Source organism: Salvelinus sp. IW2-2015, linkage group LG13 (genome assembly GCF_002910315.2).
Source record: "Salvelinus sp. IW2-2015 linkage group LG13, ASM291031v2, whole genome shotgun sequence".
Classification (NCBI taxonomy): Eukaryota; Metazoa; Chordata; class Actinopteri; order Salmoniformes; family Salmonidae; genus Salvelinus; species Salvelinus sp. IW2-2015.
Genome location: NC_036853.1, coordinates 1,780,665 through 1,804,909, shown reverse-complemented (window position 1 = coordinate 1,804,909; position 24,245 = coordinate 1,780,665). Strand labels below are relative to the sequence as shown.

At 42.5% G+C, this 24,245-nt stretch overlaps 2 protein-coding genes across 2 annotated transcripts in view; one reads left to right on the top strand and one right to left on the bottom strand.

Moving 5' to 3' along the window:
* Positions 1 to 1,441: 1,441 nt before the first annotated feature.
* On the bottom strand, positions 1,442 to 12,209 carry LOC111971931 (nucleobindin-2-like). The gene is given in 14 exon segments (XM_023998718.2): positions 1,442 to 2,525; positions 2,733 to 2,793; positions 3,140 to 3,310; positions 3,433 to 3,522; positions 3,657 to 3,749; positions 3,847 to 3,905; positions 4,027 to 4,078; positions 4,080 to 4,118; positions 4,457 to 4,642; positions 6,267 to 6,364; positions 7,056 to 7,188; positions 7,438 to 7,545; positions 10,742 to 10,879; positions 12,083 to 12,209. Coding segments are annotated over 14 exon segments (1,395 nt in total). The 5' UTR covers positions 12,137 to 12,209; the 3' UTR covers positions 1,442 to 2,412.
* Positions 12,210 to 12,965: 756 nt separating this feature from the next.
* The window catches only part of LOC111971957 (phosphatidylinositol 4-phosphate 3-kinase C2 domain-containing subunit alpha), a 70,660-nt gene continuing 59,380 nt past the window's right edge, over positions 12,966 to 24,245 (top strand). Inside the window, exons 1-2 of the mRNA XM_023998751.1 lie at positions 12,966 to 13,048; positions 21,524 to 22,724. Coding sequence (XP_023854519.1) covers positions 21,612 to 22,724 — 1,113 coding nt within the window. The 5' untranslated portion in view covers positions 12,966 to 13,048; positions 21,524 to 21,611. The remainder of the gene's footprint in view (positions 13,049 to 21,523; positions 22,725 to 24,245) is intronic.

Sequence of the window (24,245 nt, the reverse complement as noted above, 5' to 3'; positions counted from 1 at the left end):
TCATTCAAATAAATACACCTGACCAGCAGTAGGGGGCACAAGGGGCAGTGGAGTGATTTCTCTTACTTAGACAATTTTACAAGACATAACACTAACTCTGGTATTGTAACTGTGTTGGTTATAGACCATATCAATGTGTTTTTTCATATAACCTGTGGCACGGTCATTTAAGATGTCAAACATATGATTAAGTTTAAGTTGGTCCACTCTGGACTCCAAAGGCACCAAGCCCACCTCCCAGAACTCCTGTACCACTATGCAGGTGGTACAATCAGCATATACCTGATAAGATTCTTTTGCATGACCTGCATTCTCTTTTTCAGCTTTTTTGATAGCCCACTATACCAAGCAGAGCAGCATAATCAAAATGACACTGAATGAAGGTTGAGACAAGCAGTTTCTTGACTTTGATGTTAAAATATCTAGTGTTACAATTAAAATGTGTTCGCCATTTTAGCAGCAATCAGGTCTCCAGAAAGGGAATGATCTAGGGACACACCAAGATAAGTCACACTTGTTTTAGAGTCAATCTCCTTGCCTGCACAGTTTACCTTTATCTTGTCAGCCCTAAGCGATCTAAGTTTTGTTCCAAACAAAATCGATTCAGTTTTTCCCAAATGTAGCGACAATTTGTTGTCAGTCAACCAATCTCAAACAAAATGCAATTCCTTCCTGATGGTCTCCTCTATGTAAATTGTATCCTTCCCTGGCTGAGTTGTCAGCATAAAGCAGGAGTTTGCAATTTACTGTATCTGGCATATCATTAACGTATATAAGAAATAAGAGAGGCCCTAAAATTGATCCCTGCGGTACTCCACATATTTCTTTGGCCTCTGACAGAACATCACCAACATTAAATACTTGTGTTCTGTTGGTCAGAGAAGACTTAAACCAATTCACTGCTACATCATTTGTACCCATGCTTTTCAGTTTCATCAGGAGAATATCATGATCCACAGTGTCAAAAGCTTTCTGCAAGTCTAACATGACCATACCTGTATAGTTCCCCTTCTCACTTTCCTGCTTGATGTGGTCAAACAGGTGGATAAGCTGTTCTAAAGCCAGATTGGAGTTCATAAAGAAGTTTGTGCTCGAGAAGTTATCCCTCAAGATGATGAAAAACTAATCTCTCAACAACTTTGGATAAGGTGCTGAGGATCGTCACAGGCCTGTAGTTTCCTACATTTGTTTTACTGCTCTTCTTGTGGAATGAAACCATGGTATTAAGCAGTGGTGGAAAACGTACCCAATTGTAATACTTGAGTAAAAGTAAAGATAAATTAATAGAAAATGACTTAAGTAAAAGTGAAAAAGTCCCCAAGTAAAATAACACTTGAGTAAAAGTCTACAAGTATTTGGTTTTAAACATACTTAAGTATCAAAAGTAAAAGTATAAATAATTTCAATTTGCTTATTAAGCAAACCAGACAGCCAGTTTTACTTTATTTTTAAATTTACGGATAGCCAGGGGCACGCTCCAACACTCAGACATAATTTACAAATGAAGCATTTGTGTTTCGTGAGTCCACCAGATCAGGCAGTAGGGATGACCAGGGATGTTCTCTTGATAAGTGTGTGAATTGGACCATGTTCATGTCCTGCTAAGCATTCAAAATGTATTGAGTACTTTTGGGTGTCAGGGAAAATGTATGGAGTGAAGTAAAAGTTGTCAAAAAATTAAAAATAAAGTAAAGATACCAAAAAAAGCTACTTAAGTAGTACTTAAAAGTATTTATACTTAAGTACTTTTCACCACTGGTATTAAGTATAGTAGAATACCCATGGTCTTAAGTATAGAACAATATCTGTGGTATTAATGTCAAATATCCATGGTATTACCCCACAAATCCATGGATTGGATCAAGCAGCATGTCAAAATAGACATTAATTTGACCTCCTCTGTAAACTATTAAACCAAATGAATTTTAAACATGTTTTTCCAAGAAACGATGCCACTGGGTAGCCTACCTAACTAGGTAGAAAACGAAATACTGCACACATTCTGCTAATATTCAGGAACAAAAACTCTTCCCACTTCTCCCAAAGCACTTCCCATCTAGAACTGTGCCGTGGTTGTCAATAGGTTATAATGAACTAATAACGAAGAGTGGATTGTCCACAGAATGTCTGGTTCAGAGATTCTTTCAAGTCTTGTCGGTTGTGCTGGCTGCTCCTGCCAGCTACAGAACGCCACAACTAGAAGTGGGTCAAAATCAAAGGCTACATTCTAATTGGTTTAGCTAGTGTCTGGAAATTGTTGGACTGTATATGTGCATTCGGGGTGTGTTGTGGGAAATCCGGAGGTCTGACAACACATTAAAACAGACTAAAACTGATTCACTGCGAGATTTATATACACACACACACACGCAAACACACAGATCCACACACAGGAAAAAGCTGCCAGGCCTGCTAAGAGCGTGCAGGTAAGTGTTGCTGGTGACCGGGGGGTAGAGGTAGAATGGCTCCTGGTAATACTGGCAATGCTTGACCTCCAGGGGGTACTGCTACTGTAGCGCCTCCATCTAAAGACAAGTTAACACATCACCGTGTTTGAAACAGATGAGGGCAAATCCTAACTTCCTCTTCAGTCAAATGTTGACTTGGTCTCCCATTGACATCAATGCATGACTACTTAAGTGGAAGTTAGGATTCGACCAATAGTTCTTATTAATGATGGTAATACCAGTCTATGATAGAGGATATTATAACTGAAGGCAACTTGAACTAACCTTTAACCTCAATGGCGGCGTTTGCTTTTTCCGATTTGATTATCTGCATGTGTTCCACAGCCTGAGGAGAAGACAGACAAGAGAAGGAGATGTTATCCACCAACAACATGGGAGAGTGATAACCCAGTTCAAAAGTGTTCACAATTAACAAAATTGTAGATGAAATGGTGCTCTCTTTTGTTGAGGGTGAGCCAATGTCACACAATAAACAGTCAAATTACAAGTCACTTATTTAAGTTGGTTACCCCTCTAATACTGAAGGTACTTGATTCTACTGTGTCAAAGCTCTGCTGCTGTGTGCTGCAGATGCATTTGGTGTCAAACGTTAACAATGTTAGCTGTTAATTGATTGTTAGCTGTTTATGCTAACATTTTGTAAATGCTAACATTGCTATGTATTATGTTACCTGCTGCAGCTCAGCTTTCTGGGCGTTGAGCTTCTCTTGCTGCCTCTCCAGCTCCTCCTTCTGTTTCTGCAGATCTGAGTTCTTCTGGTTGAGGTTGCTCTCCTCCTGGGCCAGCTGCTCCTCAAACAACTTCATCTCCTCGTCGGTGTACGCGGGAGCCTGCTCCAGAGTCTGAGGAGGAGACGAGATGAGAGGGTAGAAGCTCCATTACTGCATAGCCTCTCAGAGTTAACAACATGTCTGTACCCTTGACCACCTCAGGTGGCAGCAGGTGGTGGCAACCTGTCTCTTACCTCCCAGCTGTCTGGCTCTAAGAACTCTTTCTTGTTTGTGGACATCAGGAACTCCTCCAGGGAGACCAGTCTGTCCTTGTTGGTGTCTACCTGAGTACAGATGAAAGGAAATCAATGTCAGCAAGTAGGTTGACTGAAGAAGCAGTGGGGCAAAATCCTGAAAACAGTTGGCTGTGTGTATGCCTCAGTGACCCCATCATACCCCACCCCTCGTGCCAGCTCACCTCATTCATGACGTGTTCCCTCATGCGCAGTCTCTCCTCCTCCATCTCTGTCATGTCATCCTCATCTAGATTGGGTCTGTACATCTTCTCCAGCTACAAAACACACACATTTCAAAACTAGGCCTATTCCAGCTACACACACACACACACACACACACACACACACACACACACACACACACACACACACCTCTTTAGTGAACAGGGCTTCAAGCTCCTGCTCATCAATGTAGCCGTCTCCGTTGGAATCTGCAAGACATAATTTCTCAATAGGCTTCATTGTGGTTGGTGTGTAATTTGAGACAATATTAATTTATTTGACTTTTGTTCAGTGGTTTCAAGCTGTGAATAGCTTCTGGTGTGAACTTACCGTGGAGTTTGAAGAAGGTCTTGGGGTCAAAGTCATTTGGGTCAAACCAATCTGGACTCCTTCCAGACCTCTTTCAGCTGGTCCTGACTGCCCTACACACACACACACACACACACACACACACACACACACACACACACACACACACACACACACACACACACACCACATTCACACACACACACACACACACACACACACACACACACACACACACACTTTGTAGCCTGGTCCAGGATCTGTTTGTGCTGTGAAGCCAACTCATATGGTTGGCTACAGGTCTATAGCACAAAAAGATCTGAGACCAGGCTAGTGAATTTGGGGTTTAATGTCACTGAAATGTCTTAGGGGGGGGGTTGATTATCAAGGTAAATGCCTCACAGGGTGGTTGATTTTGGGTTTAGTTACAGTATAAAGGTAAACGTCTTACAGGGTGGTTGATTTTAGGATGGTCTGCGTGTTTCTTCCTCAGCTCTTCATAGTGCTGCTCCTCGTCTTTACGATGCTCCTCGTCGAGGTTCTTCAGGTGCTCCTTCCTCTCGTGCTCCTTCATCATCTCGTACCTCTTAAACTCCTCGTGACGCTTCTGGTCAAAGTTCTCCAAGTCATTGGTAGCCTATATATCAACCAGGAAAGAGAAAGCATGCGATTCTTATTCTTCCTATAGCAACCCTAATTATACCAGGTAAGTGAACATTTTGACAGATCTGTGTAATGAGAAATGATTTGATTAATTCTTTTCCAGTATTTGATTTACTGGGATCTGGATTGATATGTAATAAACCATAACCGGCCCGGTGGCACCTTAATTGGGGAGGACGGTCTCATAGTAACGGTTAGAACGGAACAAATTGAATGGTATTGAACTCAAACACATAGTTTCCATGTGTTTTATAGCATTCCATTTACTCCATTCCAAACATTAGTAAGAGTCGTTCTCCCCTCCGCAGCCTCCTATGTAATAAACAGGATTTTATGTTCGGGAGACGCATGCAGATACATTCTCTTGGGGAGGGAAACAGGACTTAACCATGTACATTTAAGTACCATATTTAATTAGGTCATTTTCACTTGTGAGTCTACAATTATCTGCTGTAACTAAGTATGAATGTTCTTACCTTTGACCTGTTTTAACTGCCTGTATCAAATGTCTGTCAGTGTTGAATGTTTGATAGTGATTGATGCCAGAGCTGCAGAAGGTACACTGAAAATATCTCTGTGACACAGTGTGATCCTGTAGTCGCTGATGTTGTGACTTTGTACAAGTCTCTCGGGCTGATGTGTACAGAATATTTGGTACGGTCTGATTAACTGATTAATATAGGTGCCTTAGAGAAGGACCGTTAGACATTTTCTATGCTTATGTTCTGGAGGTGTCTGCCTGAATTATTGTATTAAACTGGATTGACTTCCTCAACGACAGCTCTACATTTTGTTCACCTGAAAATTCCCATTACAATCTGGAATTTAAATAAATACAAGCCCACTGTCCAGTGTCAGAGACCAATAACAACTGGGGAACGAGACCATTAGAGAAGAGAGTGAGAAAGACATGACATGTTCCTGATGACTAATTTTAAGTGTAAATGATCGTCCTCTAAACGTATTTTTTCCACCAGATGGAGCACATGTACGTGGTGTGCATGGTTAGGGTATACTTCCCAATACAGCTGCTATTCAAACACAACAAGTTAGCTTTAAGGCTACAACCCCTTTGGGCTGTTGGCTCAAAATGGATGTCCTCGTTCACCAGAGAGTTGTTTATTCATTCAAGAGACAAGTGCAGAGCAAACATTTGTTGTAAGGCCATTGTCAGTGTGTGAACTTTTAAAACAATTTTTTCAGTATAGACCCTGGTTTAATTTTGGTACATGCACCACAAGTTCTGAGCACAGTGGTTTTAAGAACCGTTGTGCGGCCATTTTAATAATTGTATCATGGTGTAGTGCAGGGTTCCCCAACTGGCGAAATCAGCTCCAAGGGATTTTCATTTGGGAAATCTGTTCAAGTATTCACACGCATAATAGAGAGACATGATTGTATACAAATGTAAGCAAGGTTTGAAATTATTATGTTTTAGTCAAATATTATATATGTTTGGGCTTCTTGCGGTCAATTTGCAGTCTGCAAATTATATGTAATTATGTTTCCGGTCCCTCGACCATCCGCTCAAGAAATAAAATTGGAGGCTGAATCTAGTTGATGATCCGTGGTGTAGTGTGTACGGACAACATCCCTACCGATTGAATAAGCTTATCCAGGTCCTCCACTTCAAAGGTGTGTGGGTTCATGTGGTTCATGTACTCAAACTGCTTGAGCATCGCCTTGTGGTTCATTTCTGAGGGGAAAGAGGAGAGAAGGCTCTAATTAGGAGGGAAACTAATACTATACCAGTTAAGTGGTTACAAGTCCCTTGCTGAAAACTGCTGACAAAATGGAGGCTGTATATGATGAGGTAATTGTGTAGTTACAGCTGACGTTTATCCACAATTCAAATCATTGTAATTAATGATAGTGACCTTTACTTTGAAATGTTCCACATTAAAATCCCCTCTTAATAATTAACTAGTCACACTATGTTGACTGATGACACCAAGCAGTTACTGACATTGTGGACATTTGTAGTGCAACGCTAAAAGAATGTGCTAACATTTCCCAGGCAGTTGAGAGTTTTTTGATGACCGACTCTCGACTGCACGTTAGCTTTGGCAGTGACCACAGCCAAGTATTTCTGGCAGTTCCAATGTAAGCACGGTCTTGGTTGAGTGCAAGACCATGCTCGGTAGTAGAACCTCAACCCCTCTTCCCAAATGTGTCAATATAGACATTTCACAACATGTGACTTTCCTATTTACTTGAACAATAACCTCAAGGCACTTCCACTTTCCTATGTGACACACTATATCAATCTTAGGATGTTGGTGGTTCACTGCATCATTTCCTGTCAACTGGACAAGCATTCCTGCTCATAGGATGGCAGCCATTTAGACAGGAAATTACATATTTGAATAACAGATACACCAGCGTACCATGCCCTCCCTCAGCGTCTTGTTTGGCTTTGATGAGCGTCCTTAGCCTGTTCACCTCCTGCCTCTTCAGCTCGTCCAGTTTGGTCCTCACGTGATGGCCGACAAAGTCCAGCTCTTTGGCCAGCTTGCCTTGCTGCTCAGAAACAAAAGCAGCCAGAGATTTGAGGGCCAAAAACAATCAAAGGAGCCCGACGAGGCCAGCTGGATCGTGTTCATTAGGGCAGGAACGAACAACAGCTGAAAATGTTTTGCAACGGGAAAATAAAATGATCATTTCTTATTGGACGAGTACAGGTAGCCCATCCCTGTTTCAGTACGTTTTTTAAAATCTGTTTGGCGTCTAATGAACACGGCCCTGCAAATGCTATAGCTGCTGGGGTACCTTAATGTCCTCCATGTCTGTATTGTGGAGCTTCTCTCTAAAATGCTGGTCCTTCTCCAGGAAATCAATGACTTCCCTGAGGTAGCGGTCATAGTGAAGCCCGGTGTCCTGAAACAAAAACCCAAAGTCCAAATCCACATTGCAGTACGTAAGTGGAAAGGGGACAGGTTTACATTGGATTCACATGTGGCCTATGGTATGTCTAGACCTCCTTCCATTTTCTGCAGTGGTGTATTTCTTTAAGAGCTTTTCCTCTTTCTGACTCATTATTCATGCTCCAAGAGCGTACAAAAACAAATCATGACAGCTGTGACGGAAACAGGTAGTTTCGGTACAATTTTATAAATGCCGACAGATGATTTGTTCGTTCGACATGGTGAGATCTTTTTGTGTCGGTAAAATGTATTATGCGACAAATGGCGGTGGGAACGCCTTTATGCACAAATATTAATCTAATAACCATCCTATCGAAGTAAACTTGGAGTCATGCAATGATATGGTGTGTGGTCCTACCTCTACAAGTGTAATAAATTATGATGAACTTCACAAAAAATAAAAATCTCATCTACACACAATGCACCATAACGACAAAGCAAAAACAAGTTTCTAGCAATTTTTGTAGAAAAAATAAGAACACGGAAATATCACATTTACATAAGTAGTAACAACCTTTAATCAGTGCTTTGTTGAGGCACCTTTGGAAAAATAGTATTTGGGGAGTTTCTCCCATTCTTCTCTGCAGATCCTCTCAAGCTCTGTCAGGTTGGATGGGGAGCGTTGCTGCACAGCTATTTTCAGGTCTTTCCAGAGACGTTCAATCGTTTTCAAGTCCGGGCCACTCAAGAACATTCAGAGACCTGTCCCGAAGCCACTCCTGCGTTGTCTTGGCTGTGTGCTAAGGGTCATTGTCCTGTTGGAAGGTGAACATTGACCCCAGTCTGAGGTCCTGAGTGCTCTGGAGCAGATTTTCATCAAGGATCTCTCTGCACTTTGCTCCGTTTATCTTTCCCTCGATCCTGACTAGGCTCAGAGTCCCTGCCGCTGAAAAACACCCCCACAGCATGATGCTGCCAGGTTTCCTTCAGACGCGACGCTTGGCATTCAGGCCAAAGAGTTCAATCTTGATTTCATCAGACCAGAGAATCTTGTTTCTCATGGTCTGAGAGTCTTTAGCTGCCTTTTGGCAAACTCCAAGCGGGCTGTCATGTGCCTTTACAGAGGATTGGCATTCGTCTGGCCACTACCAGAAAGGCCTGACTGGTGGAGTGCTGCAAAGATGATTGTCCTTCTGGAAGGTTCTCTCATCTCCACAGAGGAACTCTAGAACTCTATCAGAGTGACCAACAGGTTCTTGGTCACCTTCCTGACCAAGGCCCTTCTCCCCCGATTGCTCAGTTTGGCCAGCTGTAGGAAGAGTCTAAATGGAAGAAGTTTGGAACCACCTAAGAATGATGGAGACCACTGTGTTCTTATGGTCCTTCAATGCTGCAGACATTTTTGGTACACTTCCGCAGATCTGAGCCTCGACACAATCCTGTCTCGGAGCTCATGGTTTGGTTTTTGCTCTGACACGCACTGTCAACTGTGGGACCTTATATAGACAGGTGTGTGCCTTTCCAAATCATGTCCAATCAATTGAATTTACCACAGGTGGACTCCAATCAAGTTGTAGAAACATCTCAAGGTTGAATTCAATGGAAACAGGACGCACTGAGCTCAATTTCAAGTCTTATGCAAAAGGTCTGAATACTTATGTAAAGTTAAGAAAAAAGAAAAAGTGCAATCATTTCTAAAACCTGTTTTCACTTTGTTATTATGGGTATTTTGTGTAGTTGATGAAGAAAAAAATATAATTGTATCAATTTTAGAAATAAGGCTGTAATGTAACAAAATGTGGAAAATGTTTAAGGCGTCTAATAATTTCCGAATGCACTGCTATATACAGTATGGCTCTGGGTTAATGATGGGTATTGTGTTGGTTTCAGTCCGTAAAGGATTGGATGGCCCAGAGAATGGCCAGACCTGTTGGTTTCAGTCTTGTAAAGGATTGGATGGCCCAGAGAATGGCCAGACCTGTTTGATTTCAGTCTGTAAAGGATTGGGTGGATCAGAGAGAATGGCAGACCTGTTGGTTTTGTCCGTAAAGGATTGGATGGCAGAGAGATGGCCAGCACACTGTTGGTTTCAGTCCGTAAAGGTGATTGGATCCCAGAGAATGGCCAGACCTGTGGGTTCAGTCTGTAAGATTGGATGGCCCAGAAAATGGCCAGACCTGTTGATTTCAGTCTGTAAAGGATGGGTGGATCAGAGAATGGCCAGACCTGTTGGTTTCAGTCCGTAAAGGATTGGATGGCCCAGAGAATGGCCAGAACTGTTGGTTTCAGTCCGTAAAGGATGGATGGCCCAGAGAATGGCCAGACCTGTTGGTTTCAGTCTGTAAAGGATTGGATGGCCCAGAGAATGCCCAGACCTGTTGGTTTTAGTCTGTGAAAGGATTGGATGGCCCAGAGAATGGCCAGACCTGTTGGTTTCAGTCCGTAAAGGATTGGATGGCCCAGAGAATGGCCAGACCTGTTGGTTTCAGTCTGTAAAGGATTGGATGGCCCAGAAAATGGCCAGACCTGTTGATTTTCAGTCTGTAAAGGATTGGGTGGATCAGAGAATGGCCAGACCTGTTGGTTTCAGTCCGTAAAGGATTGGATGGCCCAGAGAAGGCCGACCTGTTGGTTTCAGTCCGTAAAGGATTGGATGGCCAGAGAATGGCCAGACCTGTTTGGTTTCAGTCTGTAAAGGATTGGATGGCCCAGAGAATGCCCAGACCTGTTGGTTTAGTCTGTAAAGGATTGGATGGCCCAGAGAATGGCCAGACCTGTTTGGTTTCAGTCTGTAAGGGATTAGGTGCGACCAGAGAATGGCCAGACCTGTTGGTTTCAGTCTGTAAAGGATTGGGTGGATCAGAGAATGGTCAGACCTGTTGGTTTCAGTATGTAAAGGATTGGGTGGAACAGAGAATGGTCAGACCTGTTGGTTTCAGTCTGTAAAGGATTGGGTGGACCAAGGGTCTGAACACTTATGTAAATACATTTGTTGTTGTTTTGTTATTATAAATTTGCAAAAAGAAATCTCAAAACCTGTTTTCGCTTTGTCATTATGGGGTAGTGTGTACATTGAATTAATTTTAGAATAAGGCTTTAACGTAGCAACATTTTGAGAAAGAAATCAAGTGGTCTGAATACTTTCCCGAAGGCAATGTAGGTACTGCAACACAAACACACACACTCCACACTCACCACTATCCACTCACCACACTCTGTGGTGCCTCCAGTTTCTCCTCTGGGGTTTCCACTTTAGTCTTGTCCACAGCGATGGGCACTGCTTCCACACAGAACCACAGGCTCAGGAGGAGCACAGTGTAGTGGCAAGAGGCTTTACTCCACAACATCTGTGTACACAGGAGAACATCACCTAGCTGAGGTTAATCATTGACTACATAAACAGCTGCTTCAAGAGAAACTATGAGAAATGGCTAATGGTCAAATAGACACATTTCACAGTTGGTTAAATGAACTGACACTAATCTACTATTTCATAGACAGAATGGCAAGATATACAGCATCTATTTGAGCCTATAGGTAAGTCATTGATATTGTATGTTGCCAAACGATCTCTTTATGTATATAGGGCATATTAAAATCCTAAATGTTTCATAGATAACATGAATAAACAGGGTTATACTGAACTGTTCTTCAGTAAACATCACCCTCTTACAGTAAGCTCACTGGCCTTGGAAATGTGGCCGATGCTTTTGGAGCCAGTGAACCCACACCCACTCCTCCCTACTGACCAATGTGTTGACAAGTTAAACTAGTTTAATCTTAATCCCCACAGTAACCTCGACCAGAATAAAACCGTGGTGACTGTGCCACTCACTTGTCTATGGGATATAAGGGGTGTTCAGCAGGACACGTTTTGGAACGTTCAGATATGTTATGCAGAACAAAAGTGCCTCTCCGACATGTAGAACAAAAAAATCATGTTGGTTGCATTTCTATCTGCAGCGTTCGACAACGTTTAGCAACTTAACGTAGCCCAGTTCTCTTGGGCTTTGACACCTGAAAGAGAACCTTGTCAACCTGTTTAGGTGTAACATCATGACCACATCAGCAGTCAATATTGTTGCACTTGTTCTGTTACATCTGTTATCTAGCCATCTAATTTTACCAGGTTCATATTGTGGTTATTTTTTGATAATATTCTAATGAGCTCTGGGCGGCAGGGTAGCCTAGTGGTTAGTGTTGGACTATTAACCGAAAGCTTGTAAATTCAAATCCCTGAGCTGACAAGGTACCAATCTGTCGTTCTGCCACTGAACAGGCAGTTAACCCACTGTTCCTAGGCCGTCATTGAAAATAAGAATTTGTTCTTAACTGACTTGCCTAGTTAAATAAAGGTAAAATATGTGTAAGATATACAGGTAGCAGCATAATAACTATCTAGCTAGGTACTGAAGTGTTGAACAAGTAACGTTAGGGTGTGGATAGATCACGAGCACGCATGATCTCCAACTACTGAAATGTAAGTTGTCCATAATAGTATGATACTAACGTTACATTTAATTGAAAAGCTAAAAGAAACAAAAACTTACTTTGACAGTGCCCCCCTTTTCAGTTATTTTTTTTAAACGTTTGCTATAATTCATCCAACCCTGCAGACAATTCGAAAAGACTGGAGTCTGTTTACAGATGTCATGCACTTTACACCGGTCAGCCTCTTCTTAGTAAGACCAACCGAACAGCTAATTGCCATGGCAACGCCCCGCCCCCAACCATTCCCATTGGGTAGAAATGTTCTCTTTGCTCTGTGATAGTCGCGTTGGCAGCCAGTTGGGCAGAAGTAGTCAGACAAATTGTTTGCATGAAATTGTTGGTCAAGGTGCTGTGAAGCAAGATGTACGTGGCGTTTACAAACCTGTGTAAAGCAAGAGGGCGGAGTTACATCAGAGCCAAAGAGATGCTGAATTGGGACGTGGTCCAACCCATTCCAGTCTCAACTGTTGCATGTATTTGAGTCATTCTGGGAGTCAAGAATTACAATAGTAATTTGAATGCAATGCACAGCCCTTAAAATGTAAATGTCTTAGAATTTCTCATGTCGTGTGTCTTGAGGTTAAGATGATACAGCTTTTGTTTTTTATTTTATTTGAATAACCTGTTCTGTTTGTTATTTTCTCATAGTAGTCAACTCTCAAGCTAAGTAAAAACATCTGACTACAAATGGAACATACAAAATCAATTTACTAGCTGTTCATATTGTTTGTGAACCTGATGACAGTGACACCAAATAGCCCATCACGCATAAATACACAAATTATAATCAGAGATTCAGATAACATCAACATTGTCCAAAGATTTCCAGGATTATTTTTCCTTGTCATCTTTCTGTTTTGTGCCACATGGTGACGCTGTTTCCCAATTTTGTATGATTTTGGTGAAACGTGATCAAACCAAACCAAACTACCTCAACAGGAACTGACGTTGTGTCTGCGCGAGCGAGTGGATGGATAAAAATTGCAGCTTCAGGAAAATGGCTACAAACATCGTACCGATAAAAGGTGAGAAATTATGTTTATTTACCGATCATATATGTATGGAAAAGTTAAGATACCGATAACTATAGTTGACCAAAATCGGTCAGGTATTCGGGCTTTGCTCGCACTCAAATTCCTGCGTTTCTTCCTTGTTGTTTAACTTTGTTGGCAGGTCACGGAGTGCTTTAAATTATTGAATCAGTGTTGTGCAAAATTCTGATCAACGAAGATACACGTTTGACGCCTCCAGAGCACATTATTCCAAGACAAATGACACGTAGGTATGCCACCGTCGCGTACTAAAATTGATTTCTCTCGCTCTCTGTCTGGCTATTTGAAGTTAGTCACTGTAGCCAAACTATATTGACAAGTTTATTCACTGAATTATCTCTAACTAGTTAATCAACTCTAAATTATTATTTTACATTTGTAAAATCCTACTTGAAACGTGTGCCAATCAAAGTACGAATTGTATTTGTGGCAGTGGAACTAGTAGCTACAGTAGTAATAGGGTCGGCTTCAAAGTTCAGCTCGAGTCAGGTGTTACATTTWAAAAAAAATCTTTATTTAACTAGGCAAGTCCATTAAGAACAAATTCTTATTTACAATGACAGCCTACAAAAAGGCAAAAGGCCTCCTGCTGGGATAAAATATGTGTATATATATATATATATATTACTTCGCTACAATGGCCTATTTATTGCCTTACCACCTCACGACATTTGCACACACTGTATATAGACTTTATTTTTTTCTATTGTGTTATTGACTGTACGCTTGGTTATTCCATGTGTAACTCTGTGTTGTTTGTGTCGCACTGCTTTGCTTTATATTGGCCAGGTCGCAGTTGTAATTGAGAACTTGGTTTCAACTAGCTTACCTGGTTAAAGGTGAAATAAAAAATACAAAAATAAAGAGATCTATGACAGCAACATGGCAGAAGCACATGGTAGCAGTACAGACAATAGCACAAAGGGCAAGGAGGTAGAGACAACAATACATCACACAAAGCAGCCACAACTGTATGTAAGAGAGTCCATGATTGAGTCTTTGAATGAAGAGACTGAGATAAAACTGTCCAGTTTGAGTTTGTTTGCAGCTCTTTCCAGTTGCTAGCTGCCGCAAACTGAAAAGATGAGGGGCCCAGGGATGTGTGCTTTGGGGACCTTTAACAGAATATGACTGTCAGAACGGGTGTTGTATGTGGAGGATGAGGGCTGCAGTAGATATCTCAGATAGGGGGAGAGTGAGGCCTAAGAGGGTTTTATAAATAAGCATCAACCAGTGGGTCTTGCGGCGGGTATACAGAGAATACCAGTTTACAGAGGAGTATAGAGTGCAGTGATGTGTCCTATAAGGAGCGGGAGGATTTTTAAATTAAAATCATCGTTGTTCCACTGCCTAGCAAGTATCTTAGTGTTAAAGATGATCTTTATGGTTTTGTTAAACTTGGCCTAGTTACTGCAGAACAGTTGGTAATGTTACTACAGAAAGACTGGAGAAGCAGGTGCTCCTTTGAGTGTCCAATAACTATTTGCCCAGTCATCAGAAATGTTTCCCAGAAGGAAAGGCAGGATCTGTGTCTAGCTAGTTTTCCATCCAATTGGCGACAGATTTTCATGCGAATATTTAAAAAATCTGCATAAAGAAAATATGCGCATTTTCTCACCAGTTGTGTTTCCACGCAACAGACTTGTTGCGGATAAAAATCAGTACGTGATGACATAGTACACCCAATGTACTTTTTCACTTAGATTTGTATTCGGTACATGAAAACTTAAAGTTTAATGTGTTTCCATCACATTTTCAACAAAACCTATAGTTTTGTCACAAACTGTTGTGTTGGATAGCAAATATGCCTACTCTGGCACGTGCTCTCTAGCCAACAGCTTGCAGATACAGTGTGGGTAGGCTAGTCTACATGATGAGTTTATGGATAAGAGCGATTCATATTTTTATTTGTCAAACGGCAGTCAAGCATCGATCATCACGTCACCAGAATCAGACCCTCGTTATTTATTGGAAAGGAGCATCAAGATCACTGTGCACTTTCACCACCCTGTGAAGGTCTTCATAACTTATTTAATCTATAGCCTAGTAAACTGCATGCTTTCTCAAGTCATATGGTGGTTACTATATTAATATTTGCGCATAAAGGCATTTCCACCACCATTTCTTGCGTAATAAACTTTAAGACACGAAAAGTTCCCACCGTGTCGAACGAATAAATTGTCTGCATTTATAAAATTGTAGCGACACTACCTGTTTCCATCACAGTTGTGATGTTTATTTGTTTTTATACGGTAGGACTTTATTTGCGTAACTGTGGATGGAAACGTTGTTTGTGGCAGAGTTTGCATGTGGGAACCATGAGTATTGAAGTGCACATGTACTGAAGTTATGAACTGACATTTTGAGTTAGGCTATTGCCACTTTGTTGCATACTTTTACCTCTCAAATCTCATCTTTGTCAACAAAATGTGACATTGTAGTTATGTATTGGGACTCTACTTTCAAGCGTGGACACTAAAGTCATGTCAGAATGTGTTTCTTTCATTTTGCACCAGCTCTCTGTTGGACCCAAAGCAGCAGGAAGCTCAGCATTTTAGATTTAGCCCAGCCAATGGCCATCACTGTACAAACTGACCTGGTTACTCATTCCTTTCTTAAATATGTTGTTTTGTACTTTGATCTGCTGCCCAGTAGATTGTTAGCTTACATTTTTATTAGGCAATTTGAAATGCAAAAGAGGCTATTCTACTCAATCGAAATCGGAAGTTCCAAACTCAGAATGTAATTTGGTGTCGTGACCCCTCCATCCTTAATAAATTATTCTAGTCAAACAGACATTTCCATAGTAGTAGGTAGCTTCGAGTATCGTCTTTTTAACACTTTATACTTTAATATGTCATTAGGGAATTTAGTCCAACATCATTTACAGCACCACAGATATTTTTTACTTTGAGCCTATTCTCCAACTGCTTTTTTTAAATTTTAATTTCACCCTTTCCCTTTTAAGTGCTTCTAAAACATGATGGCCATCTCAGGTCAGGACCTTTTGTTCTGTGTCTGTAGGTTTAGCCTGCCTTCCTGCAGCCCCACATAGTAGCCAAATGTGGAGGCTAAAAGTAAGAGACATTTGGGTACATTCTTTTTTAAACTCTTTTGGCGAGTCATGTCCATCCATTTATATTAGAGAATGTCCGATGTGTATTTTTTAGGAGGCTTATCATTGAAATAGAAAATGTTGATGACAATTTCCCAGACAGCCATGTATGCATTACTGCATCAATTTTAAAATCAAACAATAAATTGGACTTGGACTGTTTTTACCAAACTACATAATGTTAATAATTGTATATGAATGGTACATCTCTTGATAAACTGGGTAAATTAAGATGGCATTGGCCTACAATACAGGTGAATGCATATTCAATAKGAGTGTGTGCATGCATTGAGTTATTGAGCTTGTTTTGGCTGATCAGTGGAGTCTATGGTGCCACAGATGATAAACAATCTGTTTGCCTTCCATTGGACTTCCATTAGCCTACTGATCAACAACATTTACATCGAAGTATCACTCCAGCATTTCACCCCTGTGTGGAAGGACATCATATACCGTAGGCACTGCTGTTAGTTTGAGAATATAAAAGAACATCTATTCAATGCAGATGCTTTCAACGTAATGTCATGATTTGTGATCATGGATGCTTATTTAATTTTGTTATTTCACCTTTTATTTAACCAGGTMGGCCAGTTGACGACAAGTTCTCATTTACAACTGCGACCTGGCCAAGATAAAGCAAAGCAGTGCGACAAAAACAACAGAGTTACACATAAACAAACATACAGTCAATAACACAAATAGAAACATCTATGTACAGTGTGTGCAAATGTAGGGAGGTAAGGCAATAAATAGGCCATAGAGGTGAAATATTTACAATTTAGCATTATCACTGGAGTGATAGATGTGCAAGTAGAGATACTGGGGTGCAAGAGGGTAAGTCATAATATGGGGATGAGGTAGTTGGGTGTGCTATTTACAGATTGGCTGTGTACAGGTACAGTGATCGGTAAGCTGCTCTGACAGCTGATGCTTGAAGTTAGAGGGAGATATAAGGCTTCAGTGATATTTGCAATTCGTTCCAGTCATTGGCAGCAGAGAACTGGAAGGAAAGGTGGCCAAAGGAAGTGTTGGCTTTGGGAATGACCAGTGAAATATACCTGCTGGAGCACGTGCTACGGGTGGGTGTTGCTATGGTGACCAGTGAGCTGAGATAAACCATATTCCGTGCTCTGGAGAGAGGGAGATATCAATCTATATAGATATGCGTTTCTGTTAGGACGCATCTCTAAACAACTTGGCTGCCAGGACGAAATGACTGAATTGGCTAGTTCAGCTATCTGTCAAGAAATGGGCGGGTTGAACAGTGTTTTCTGAAAGTATTCAGACCCCTTTTTCCACATTTTGTTACTTTACAGCCTTACTTTAAAATTACTTTTTTTAAATTATTATTCCCTTGTCAATCTATACACAACCTGTTTTTGCTTTGTCATTATGGGGTTTAAATTTTTTTTTGCAATTGTATTAAAAATAAAAAACAGTACTTTGTTTAAAGCACCTTTGGCAGTCTTCTTGGGTATGATGCTACAAGCTTGGCACACATATATTTGGGGAGTTTCTCACATTCTTCTCTGYAGATCCTCTCAAGCTCTATCAGGTTGGATGGGGAGTGTCGCTGCACAGCTATTTTCAGTTCTCTCCAGAGATGTTAGATCGTGTTCAAGTCTGGGCTCTGGCTGGGCCACTCAGACATTCAGAGACTTGTCCTGAAGCCACTCCTGCGTTGTCTTGGCTGTGTGCTTAGGGTCATTGTCCTGTTGGAAGGTGAACCTTCGCCCCAGTCTGAAGTCCTGAGCACTCTGGAGCAGGTTTTCATGAAGGATCTCTCTGTACTTTTCTCCGTTYATCTTTCCCTCGATCCTGACTAGTCTCCCAGTCCCTGCCGCTGAAAAACATCMCCACAGCATGATGGTGCCACCATGTTGTTTCACCRTAGGGGTGGTGCAAGGTTTCCTCCAGATGTGACGCTTGGCATTGAGTTCAATCTTGGTGTCATCAGACCAGAGAATCTTGTTTCTTATGGTCTGCGAGGCCTTTAGGTGCCTCCATGCAGGCTGTCATCTGCCTTTTTACTGAGTAGTGGCTTCTCTCTGCCCACTACCATAATGGCCTGATTGGTGGAGTGCTGCTAAGATGGTTGTTCTCCCATCTCCACAGAGGAACTTGGGAGCTCTTTCAGTGACCATCGGGTTCTTGGTCACCTCCCCTGACAGGCTCTTCTCCCTCAATTGCTCAGTTTGGCCGGGCGGCCAGCTCTAAGAAGAATCTTGGTTCTAAACTTCTATTTAAGAATGATGGAGGCCAGTGTGTTCTTTGGGACCTTCAATGCTGCAGAAATGTGTTGATACCCTCCCCCAGATCTGTGCCTTTGACATAAGTTGTAGAAACATCTCAAGGTTGATCAATGGAAACAGGATGTACCTGAGCTCAATTTCGAGTCTCATAGCAAGGGGTCTGAATACTTAAATAACGTTTTTTTTCTGTTATTTTTTAAATAAATTTGCAAACATTTCTGAACCTGTTCTCGCTTTGTCATTATGGGGTCTTGTGTGTAGATTGGTGAAGGAARAAAAATATTGAATCAATTTTTGAAGAATGTTCTAACTTAACATGAATACTCTCCGAATGCACTGTAACTTGATCCTTCTGCTACGATTGGATAGAGCTAGGCTGTAACTTTGCTCCCTTTCATATCTCTCTCCATCGCTCATATCACTTGCTGCAGTTTACTGCTACTATGAGAACTAGCTCAATGGCSTTTAACTTTTGCTACCAAGCCATAAATGTGCTTAATATCTGACAAGGAGAGCGAGGTTAGGAAAGAATATGAAGCAACGATGCACGTTCTGTCTGAATGACTCAAATCTGCCCATAGTTTGAGAAGGGTGAATGCACACGAGTGCTGATCTTCAGCTTTCTTGGTGCATAAACATGCAGGAAGATTCTTAGGAAGCTAAACCTATGTCTAAATAAAAAGTTTGCTATTTTAAAACACCTTTCCATATCACAACAGTAATGTAATGCGACTACCAACTGTCAATTTATGGATAAGATTGCAGTTCATCAGATCAGCACACCAGTGAATAGCTAACGTTGCACCACAAGTCAGATGGCTCGTTGCCGAAAATGGTGCATGTTGAAAATGATAACCGGGTTATGTTAGGAGCTAATAGCCAACGTAGCTAGCTATCTGATATCTTAGCGCCATGTTTATCTAGCAAGCTAGCTAACATAGTAGCTAATATAGCTAGCTAACATCACAGTTATCATGATCTTTGCTAACAGGTCACATAGCTAGCTTGCTATTGCATGCATGTCTGGGTGGGCACGTTGACACAAGCCTTTATTCGTCAATTAACTAATATTTGCAACAGGAGTTTGGTTTTGGTTACTGGAGAATGGGCTAGCTTGTTGCTTGCTGCTGATTCTCTCAGCTAGACATTCCTCGGCTTTGTGCAGTGCTCGTGGCTCAGGCGGTGAGTGGCGGGTGCCATAGCAGCAGCTTTACTATCGGCAAAGACTACAAAAGGACTATCGACCCGATAATTCAGCTCTGCCTATTATCGGTCGTTCTGTAATTTATATTGCATATAGTCTTGCATTCGCTCATTCTTCCTCAGTGACCCTTACTTTGAATGGCATTGGCAGTCCTTCTGCAAAGCTTCAGATGAAAAATGTATATGTGTATAGGCCTGATCCCTTACTGTAGCCCTTTCAATTCAAACCTCTCCTCAGGGACCACCAGCCGTTCCATATATTTGAACTATTCCAGAGCTAGCACACCTAATTCAACTTGTCAACTAACTGTCAAGCCCTTGATTGAGGTGAGCTATTTTAATGCTACAACAAAAACTGTCAAATGTTTGAAAACCACTGGCCTAGCCTATAGCATTAACAGATGCCATAGCCCACTGCATCTACTCAAAGTATAGGCTACTTTTTTTAAAGGAAGACTGAGGGCAGAACTTAACAAACTGCAAATTCTAGGCTACATGATGTTGAGTCAAAAATATTAAAATCATCCAGTACCACCAGTCTCCCTTCCTGATTTCTTTACCCAGATMAAACTCGGTCGACRTCTGTCTGGCAGAATGTGGCTTCACAAAGCTGCTAGACAAATGTTTGAGTGTTGCTCCCTCCGTTGGTTTGCCACCGCTGGAATCTCTGCCCAGGATCTGATATTAGTACAGCTGATAAGACACTCTTGGGCCGTAGCATACAAAATGATACAGAGAGCAAGAGACCCGTCTGGCTGCCTTTCATGCCAAATTCCTCACGTACAATGGCGCTAGGCTAGCTAGAGATCCCATGCACAGCTAGCCTTCACCACTATGGGAGGGAAGCTCAGGAAAGGGCTGTGTTGCCTGGGGGGAGAACTCTGAGAGCCTGGGTAGTGAGGAGGAGAATAAGAGCGCTGTGTTGTTTTGAGGAACTCAATGAATGCACACGTTGCAGCCAGGGAGAGGTTTTTATCACAACACGTAGGTCTGTTAATGTTCTGTACCTACCCAYCTACACCATACTGCTGAGATTTGTTACAGAAGATGACAAATAAAAAAACAGTCACTGTAATATCATGGTATTATCATTTAGCCTGTCTATGAAACATTTTATACGACATCATCATTTGATTAACTACCTACCCGTATCATGGTTATTATGATCATAAATAACTGCGTTGACAATTTTCGGGAAGAAGTAAGCCTCTGATAACATGGCTATTGCTTGCTGTTGTATGAGACAGACAATCAATTTCAATGAAAAGGGCATGCAGTAGATGTGTGTTGGCCTGATTCTCAACTCTTCACTCCAATAACACACACACAAGCCAAATAACAGTCACTTATTACATTGATCCGTACTGTAGCTACACTCTGAAATCAGTAAGGAAGATGGTTTATTTTGAAGCACATTGTACTGTAGTGTGAAACCCATGTGACAGTCCTTGTGCTAGTCAGGCGCAGTAAACTTTAACAGGCCTTTTATGGTCTCCACCTTGACCCTGACTGTGCATCATTGTGTATGAGGGGCTGTCAGGGATTTTCTCTCTGCGGTCTCTACATGTTGAACAACTTCGATACTTCAGGATGTCAGTAAGCCTCTTGCTCTGATGTTTTTACAAGTCAGTCAGAAAGGTCCCGTGTGATTATAGCTGATAAATCTTGGTAATACMTTTTAAATAGCCTAGCTGTAAGGGAACAATGTAACGGCATTAGGATCGGCTAGTTTTTTTTTGTCTTGCAGACTTTACTATTGGCTATGGAAATGGCTCACTAAATGCAGAACAGATGCCTCTGTCGGACCCTGTCGTGGTTGTAGACTGTTCCTGGTGATGTCTGTATTGTGACTTGCGCTCTTTTCCCGTCCTTTCCCAGGTGTTTGAAGAAACAAATCTCCCATCTGACCCATTGTCACCAGTGCTGACTACAAACTCGACTTACATGGCACCCTCAAATTGACATCATGGCCCAGATATCCAGTGGAAATGGGTTCAAGCTGGACGTGGCCCAGCCCATGGGGGTTGTGGGTAAGGAGGAGGCCCTTCGCATGGAGGCGGAGGCCTTAGCGAAACTACAAAGGGAGAAGAGACACACGCTCCCGGCGACCACCRCCACCTCCGCTCCAAGGCCCACTCCTTCCTCCAGCAGCCGACCAGAGAAGGACCTCATAGTCTTCCCCGATGCCAAGAAGCAGGCGGAGAAAGACAACTTCCAGGACATCGACGTKGACAAGCTGACCAATGAGGAGCTGGAGAAGCTACTGCTGGACGACAACTTCGGGGCCAACAGCGGCAAGGCCTTGCGACCCTCCTCGSTGTTGGGATTCAACCTCAGCGCCTCCTACCCGGGGAGCCAAGCCACCTGCAGCCCCTCTCCCTTCCCCAACGGCCAGTGGATGCCTTCCATCCTCTCCACCCCCTCCGGCGTGTCCACGCCAACCCACCATCAGGCTCCCATGTTCCCCTCTGCTCCGTTCCCCAAGCCCCCGACCTGCTCCTTCCAGAATGGCTTTTCTCCAGCCATGCCGCCCTACATGGGCTTGCCTGGCCCGCAGACCTCCTTCATGGCCTTCACTCCTATCCAGCAGCCCGGMGCCATGGTGTTCCAGCAGCCCACCGTCACCCCAGAGATGGCCAAGCTCTTCCACAAGATCCACAGCACCTCGGAATACTTGAAGAACGGCAGGTCAGCCAGTACTGACCTGGATGCTGCCCCGACCAGTGCAGTGTCGCTGGCGCCCAACCCACCRCCACCTGCCGTGGAACCACTTGCCGTCAGCCGCTTCGAGTGGCTGGACCTGGACCCGCTCAACGGGTGCAAGGGTGAGGAGGGCACCTCACCGGCACCGAGCGGCACYGTGACTGTAGTGGGAGGGCAAGCCGGCGGGGACCCCTGGGACGCCGTGCTGCTAGATGAGACGGAGGGAGGGGCTGGCGGCAGCAGTCCACCAACTGAGGTGAAGGGTCATCTCGCAGGTCGCTCTCAGCCTCGGCAGTTGTCGGTGGGGGCGGGGGTCACCAGGAGCCACTCCCTCACCATCCCAGAATCCTCTTCCCAGCACAAGCTAAACAATCAGGTATGTCTAGTACTCTACTTGCATAAGACGATCATACAAACTCTCTCCAAAACAACTCTGTACACAACCACACCACAGCCTAAACAGGCAGTCATAACACAGTCAAAATAACCAAGTTCTAGCATTGCACAGTCAAAATAACCAAAGTTCTAGCATATCTAGGCAAAAATAAAACCAAGTTCTAGCATTGCTCAGTCAAAATAACCAAGTTCTAGCATTGCTCAGTCAAAATAACCAAGTTCTAGCATTGCTCAGTCAAAATAACCCATTGTAGTTCAAGCACTTTAGCGCAACCAAAATATTAAAGGGTCTTTTCATCAAACCCCAAAACAGCAAGGCCAATTTCCACATCAATCACATCATACCGGCACTGCCGAAACCTCAATTTTTGTCCCTAAAGAAAATACCACTAGCCAAGCAATCAGTAATGGTTGCAATGCCCATTTCCCACACTATGGCTGCGTTTAGACAGGCAGCCCAAATCATTTTTTTCCACTAATTGTGTCTCTTGACCAATCAGATCAGCTCTGAAAAAGATCTGATGTGAAAAGGTCTGATGTGATTTGTCAAAAGGCCAATAAGTGGAAAAAWATATCAGAATTGGGCTGACTGTCTAAACGTAGCCCTTGTGACAAGCCAAAACAAATGGGTAAGATTCTAGCACAATAAAATTATTTAAAGAGGTTCAACAAAGCCCAGCCAAAACAACCGGGTAACAAGTCCCACATCATACCAGCACTGCCAAAACATAAATRTTGGTTTCCAAAGCATGTAGTCTGGTATGGTTGCCCACACTTTGTGAAGGCTTGACCTCTATACTTCCACTTTTTTATCATTTTTGTGAAGAAAGATGCTCTTTCTACTTTAAATCTGTCTCTTTTTTAATCAACATTTCTGAGATTTTGGACAGGAACGAAGGCATGTGGCGCAAAATACCATTCGCCTCCATTTTCCTATAAGTGAGCAACCATCTGTCTGAAGCATTTGTCAGTGGGTTTGAGCTCAACTGAAGGGAGGCCACAGAATTGTTTTAACTTCTCTATATACACAATGACTCGTCTATCACTTTTTATTTACCGTGTCTCTTCCCTTTTAGTCTGGTTTAGTCAGAAAAGAGATTTCGTAATGAGAGAATGAGTGAGTAATAAGGAATAAAGGCCTAGCCTATATGTGTGTGTGTGTGGCGTTCCCAGAAAGCCCACTTCCTGTCTCATTGTGTTTCTCTGTGTCGGAACAGGACAATTGGCTGCTGTCACATTCTTCACACATGAAGACCATAATTTCCGTTCTGCGTGAGATGATTGTCTTAAATATAAACGGTGTCATTTGTTTATTTCCCCCCACTGTCTCGGAGGCATAGTAGGCACCTGACCAATTGTGCTATTTTGTTTACTGTACGTTGACTATGATGGTCCAAAGTAGTGAATAGGGGGCCATTCGGGAGACCACCTTTATGAGCCTCTTGATGTCTATTTACCACCACAAACCGATGCTGGCACTAAGACTGCGCTCAACGAGCTG